This window comes from Tupaia chinensis, unplaced genomic scaffold (genome assembly GCF_000334495.1).
Source record: "Tupaia chinensis unplaced genomic scaffold, TupChi_1.0 Scaffold000259_1, whole genome shotgun sequence".
NCBI classification, from domain to species: domain Eukaryota; kingdom Metazoa; phylum Chordata; class Mammalia; order Scandentia; family Tupaiidae; genus Tupaia; species Tupaia belangeri.
Genome location: NW_006159739.1, coordinates 1071128 through 1077158, shown reverse-complemented (window position 1 = coordinate 1077158; position 6031 = coordinate 1071128). Strand labels below are relative to the sequence as shown.

General features: G+C 42.5%; 1 protein-coding gene across 2 annotated transcripts in view; it reads left to right on the top strand.

The window, feature by feature from the left end:
- Nucleotides 1-6031, top strand: part of SCP2 (sterol carrier protein 2) — a 106733-nt gene that overhangs the window by 99476 nt on the left and 1226 nt on the right. For both annotated transcript variants that reach the window (XM_006149379.2, XM_006149378.3), the window contains one exon: nt 3053-3132. In XM_006149379.2, the coding sequence (XP_006149441.1) occupies nt 3053-3132 (80 nt within the window). The remainder of the gene's footprint in view (nt 1-3052; nt 3133-6031) is intronic.

The following is a 6031-nucleotide window of genomic DNA, read 5'->3' as shown; positions in this document are numbered from 1 at the left end:
GAGTGTGACCTTTAGAGACACCCTAACCTGGGTTCAGATCTTGGTTCTGTCATTTACAGTGTGTTTACCTTCCCTGAGTCCAATAGTCTCGTTTAGAAAATGGTGAGAACCATTTCTATCCATAGAAATGTTGTAAGGAATAAATGAGATATAAGATTCATAAAGCACTTAGCATAGCAAGGGCTGAGTAAACCGTTGTTTTCTCCAGAACCTAAATGTTAAGCATCAATTTCACTTGGACATGTAGACTTATAGAAGCCCCTCAAAAGGGCTTGGGAACTGGGGAAGCATCTGGAATTCATCTCACTTAAAACTGAGCTGTGAGAGCTGGCCCTGTAGTGCAGTGGTCAAACACTGTGGAGAAAAGTGGAGCCCACATGGCTGACTGGAGTCTAAGTCCCAGTCCTGGAGGCTTGGAAAACATGCTGGGTACACATATGTGAGCCCAGGATCCTGAGATGGAGAATTGGAGAAAGAAGGGTTGCAGCATGACAGGTCCATTGAGGGGTGCTTTCTCTCTTCTGTCTCTCTTTCTGTCCCTCCTTCTCTCCCTTCCTGCTCTCTCTCGCCCCCCTTCTCTGTCTCTTTCTCGTATGCACATGTGTACTCTGTCATTTAAAAAAAAAAAACCCTGAGCTGTTGAATGTTTGCTTTCTTCCCATATCAAGAGGAAACAGTTGAATTCAGGAATGTAAGTATGGGCTTCAGCCTCAGGAATCTGAATTCTGACCTAGCTCAGCCACTTACTAGCTGTATAATCTCGGGCAAGTTATTTGACCTCTCTGACTCTCATAGGACAGTTGTAAAGATCAAATGAGATCGGTATGTAAAGTGCTCCGCGTAGGGATACTGTAGCAGCAGCTTTCACTTCCTAAAGTCCCCTTTCAATGACGAAGAGTCTTAGAATATTAGGATCTTAGAATGTTAAGATCAGATTCAGCTACCTCGATTTGTTAGCCTTCTTCCCCTGCTTTATGATGTTCTATATCTGCAGTAGAACTGGATTTTCTAGACTGTAAGTTCCTTCATTTTTAAGGCTTTAGACCTTTTTTGCAATAAAAAGAAAAAATATTTGTTAGCAGGTGAGGTGAAATGACCATGAATCTCAGTATTTTTAGGGGCTATCCCTGAATTGCAAAACATACAAAAAATTTTTTCTCCTGGGACCAGCAGATAGTGTAATGGTATATCGCTGGACTCCCATGTAGTTAACTGCAGTTCAAGTCCCTGACCTGGCAGCTTAAATTTCACATTGGGCACGTGTGTGTGCATGCCCCAAATCCCCAGAGATTAAAGGAGAAGGGATTATGGCATGGCCATCCCCCTGGGGGGGTGATTTCTCTTTCTGTCTCTCTGTCTCTGTCTCTCCAGTGAGTGCACATGCCTTATAGCAAAAATCGCTCTTTAAAAAAAAATACTTTTTTCGTACCTTGTTTTAGTTATTTAAAAATAGGGCATGCTGTGCTTTAACAGTTTATACATGTGTCTTTCTTTTAAGAATTATTTATTTAGTTTTATTTATTTATTATTATTATTGTTTTAATTTCCTATAGGACATGTATGCTCATGAAAGAGAGAGAAAGTAAGAAAGCACGCTGCCAGGTTCAGGACTCAAACCACAGTTGGCCCTGTGGGAGTCCAGCACTTTAACCATCACGCCACCTGCTGGCCCCACATGCCTCTTCTGGTAAGGCATAGACTACATGATCAGCTAAGGAAGGGGCCGTAATTTGACAATCTTTTGGATTCTATGTAATCTATTCATCTATTCAACGACTATTTATTGATTGCCATTTATGTGTCAAGTACAGTTCAAGGGCCTGGGGAAATAGCTGTAAATAAGACTGACAAGGGTCTTCATTCTGTTGATTGGTTTTCATTCTATTGAACAAATACGATATTTATTCTTTTTTAGGTCTGCCTTTTGCTCAGCAGTATGAGATTCACTCATTTGGGGACCAGCAGATGGCATAATGCTTGTGTTGTTGGACTCCCACGTAGTCAACCATGGTTCGAGTCCTGGACCCGGTAGTTTAAACTCATGCCAGGCATGTGTGCATGAGTGCCCAAAATCCCAAGGGGAGAATAGAGAAGGGACTGTGGGGAGAGATTGCTTCTTTTCCGTCTCTCCATCTCTCTAGCAAGTGCACGCACTCTGTGGCAAAAATCTCTAAAAATAAAAAGATTCACTAATTTTGTTACACAAAGCAATAGTTTTGTTTATACTGTGTGAAGAACAGAATTTTCTCATTATATAACTGATGTATTTTTTTGTTGATTCCATTTTGGGGTCTGATGACGAAAGCTGTGTGGACAGTCTCGTGTCTGTTATGGACATATGTACTCATTTCCATTGGGCGCCTACCTGGGGATGGCAAGGCGAGGTCATAAGGTACAGTGTAGCCAAACAGGTTTGGATGTGTTGGTTTACATTCCCTTCCATGTTATAAGAGAGTTTAAATTACTCTACATTTATTTAAAAAAAAAAAAATTAAGGTTTTTGCCAAATGGCACGTTTGCTTACGGAAGAGAGACAGAGAAAGGAAAAGTAAGAAATCATCCTCCAGGAGGATGGCCACTGCATTCCCTGCTCCTCCATTCTCCTCTCAGGATTTGGGCATGCACACACACGTATTCAATGTGACTTTCAAGCCATTGGATCCAGGACTTCAACCAGTCAGCCATGTGGGAGTCCAGTGCCTTAACCACTGCACCACCTGCTGCCCCCCAAATGCTTTTACTTGCCAGATGGCATGTGTATTTTTTCAGGTCAGTAAGTCTGGATCCATATTATTTCTTAAAATGGTTGCATTGTATACCATTATATGAATTTATCATTATTTATTTAATCAATTCCTTCTTGTTAAATACTGAGTTTGCTTGTGGTTTATGCCACATCGGACCAGGCTGCTGTAGAGGTGCACGTGGGCACCCACTTCCCCTCACTGCTTCAGGGCTGGGTGCAGCTCTGTCGCAGTCAGGGGCTCCGGGCTAAAACCTATGTGTGAAGCTGAACACTCTTCTCTCTCCTCCTTCCCCTGTGATCGCTTAGATCAGAAAGCCGACTGCACAATCACGATGGCTGACTCGGACTTGCTGGCTTTGATGACCGGTAAAATGAACCCTCAGTCGGTAAGTATGATGGAGCCCATACCCTGTTGGCAGGTAGATCTTCTAGCCCTTTCCACTTCATCTCTTGCCTCAGATCCTGAAGTGCAAAGTGGTCAGACCCACGAAATTCCTGTGTTCCCCCAAATGTTCGCCCAACAAGTGGTAGACATTTGTGGAGCAGGCTGTATGTCAACCCCTGTCCTGTCTGCTGGAAGTGCCAGATAAATAGGAATCATTCTCACTATGTGCAGGGCATCCACAAAAACATCAGGTATTGTGTTAAATTACCTGATGTTTTGTACAGGACACCAAGGATCCAAGGGGCCACACTTGGCTTGTGTCCAGGGAGGGTGGAGGAAGAAGTAGCCATGCCAGGAACATCTGTCCCTCCACTAACCAGGGCTCGAGCCGAGTGCCCAGAATGATCAGAAGTTAGCAGAGCACAGGTGGAGAGCAGGCGCGCTGCAGGTGGAGCGAGGGAGTGATGTTTCCTGACTTCGTCCTTACCCCTCTTTTGGCCTGAACTGCCCTTCCCTGACAAGCTCTTTGTCAGTGGGAATGAGCTCAGACGGTATCTCCAAGGGCCTTTCCAATTTGTGGAGGAGTTATAGCCACCTACTGGATGACTAGCTGGACACGTGTCCCATTATATCCATCCGAACATGTCTGTTTCTTCCCCCGTTAAATTGCGCTTAAAGGAACAAAGCCAATTTTGTTTATCTTTATGTTTTCAGAATTTAATACAATACCTGATGTTTTTAGGTTTTCAGTATATGATAATTGGATTAAATTGAATTTGTTTGAAATATATCCACACATTATATAGAGTTTCCTGGTTCCCAAGTTGTCAAGGGTCTTCTTGTACCTTCCAGTCACCCAGTGCTGGACAGACTTAATATACTGAGATTTTCATTGACAGAAAGGAAGCTAATAGGTTTCTTAACCACTGTAAGGTAATTTTTTAGTTGCCTTAGCCTGATTCATTTCAGGTCTTGCTCCTGGGGCTCCCTGGTGATTTGAGAGATTGTGTAAAACAACTAAATCTGACTCCCACTTCTATTCCGTTGTTAAAAATGCTTTTTCTAAGCAACTGAATATATTTCAGCTGATGCCATGGCAAGTGAGAGATTTACATCTGGTGTTTCAGCTGGGCGCACACCATTGGCACTTCTATTTCCACCCACTGAGCCCACTCCAGAAATCTGGATGGAGCAGAGGCCACCAGTATAGGAGCTGGCTGTCATTTTCCTCCCACCCGCTGCTCCCTGTCCCCCTTGGCAGGGCTTTCAGACCTCACACGTGAGCGGTCCTGGTTCTCCTAGTTGCTCTATGCACTGTCACTTGGCGGGGGTCGGGGGTGTCAGCTAATATCCCGTCAGCACCTGTTAGTACCCAAAGGAATTAAAGATAAAATGGCAGTCCTTTCTATTAATGTGCTAATGGCCTTCCCTTATGCTCACTAGAGGCTCTGACTGGAAATCATTAAATGCAGTGGAAATTCTAATTCCAGTGTTTGGCTGCAGTTGAAACAGCAATGTGCTTTCTAGCCGAAAGCACACATGAAGAACACCTTAGGGAACAGATTAAAATGATCCTTATGTTTGGATTCTCTTATGGGTGAAGATTCACGTCTCCTCTGTTATTAGTAAATAAACTTTTTACCCTAAAAAAGAGGAAGATGGTGCGTTTCCCTTACACTACTGGTCTATATTTTTAGATGACATATGTTATATATATTGTGTTCTGAGACACCTGACCTTTAAGCCCTCAGACAGAAGGCTTTGTGCCATATGGAAGGGAAATACTTAGCTTGTCCAGACAGGGGGAGCGGGGAAAGGAGTTAGTCACCCTTACTAGGAGGTGTAGAAAGAAGAGAGCTCTGTGAATTCCCACGGAGAGCATGGAAGAGTTCCTGACTTCTTCAAGTACATGCTTAAAAAGCGAAGACTACCAGAAACTTTTCTCATAGAGCCCTTCTTTAAAATGTTGAGAATTGAGTTAGAGGACTGAGATCATGGCAGAGAAGTCATGTGACTTCCCAATTTTGTTGTTTTCCTGGGATTTTGTTACTTGGTAAATTTAGCAAACATCACGTGATCTAGTCCCAGGCAGTTGTTAAATGAAATGAACTGGGCTCTGCGCTTAGATCCGTTTCTTTCTACTCATCAAGTCAGCGCCTCAGTCTTAGAGGCTGCCTGCCCTCTGGAGGGATAAATTCTTCACCATGTAAACAAAACAAACAAACAAACAAACAAAATAAAAAGGAAAGGAAAAGAAAGGAGATTGGTGGCATTTCATCCACACTGCATTGGATCTCAAGAATTTATAAGTGTACTTTTTCTTCTCTCAGCCTACTGAAAATTTCAGTTCATATTTCCAACCCAGGTGTAACATTTTAAAATAAAATCGACTATTATGAACCCACTTTGCCTAATACTTAGAATAGGCTCCATCTTTTTTATCTTTTTAAAGAATTATTTATTTAATTTAAAAATTTATTATTATTATTACTTTTAGTTTGCTATAAGGAGTGTATACTCACCAGGGAAAAACAGGGTGGGAGAGTGAGAAAGTAACCTGCCAGGTCTGGGACTTGAACCATGGTTAGCCACGTGGGAGTCCAACACTTTAACCACCATGCCATCTGCTGGTCCTAAGACCTCATATTTGAGGTAGGCAGATAAAGACATAATTTCTTTTTCTTTCTTTTTTTTTTAAAAAAGGATTTAATTTTATTATTATTATCACTTATTTAAAATTTGCTGTAGGCCATATATGCTTACTGGAGAGAGACAGAGAGATAGAGAGAGGGAAATTGAGAAAGTAAGCCCCCAGGTCCGAGACTCGAACCACAGTCAGCCATGTGGGAGCACCTAACCACCACGCCACCTGCTGGTCCTGAGACAGAACTCATTTCTAA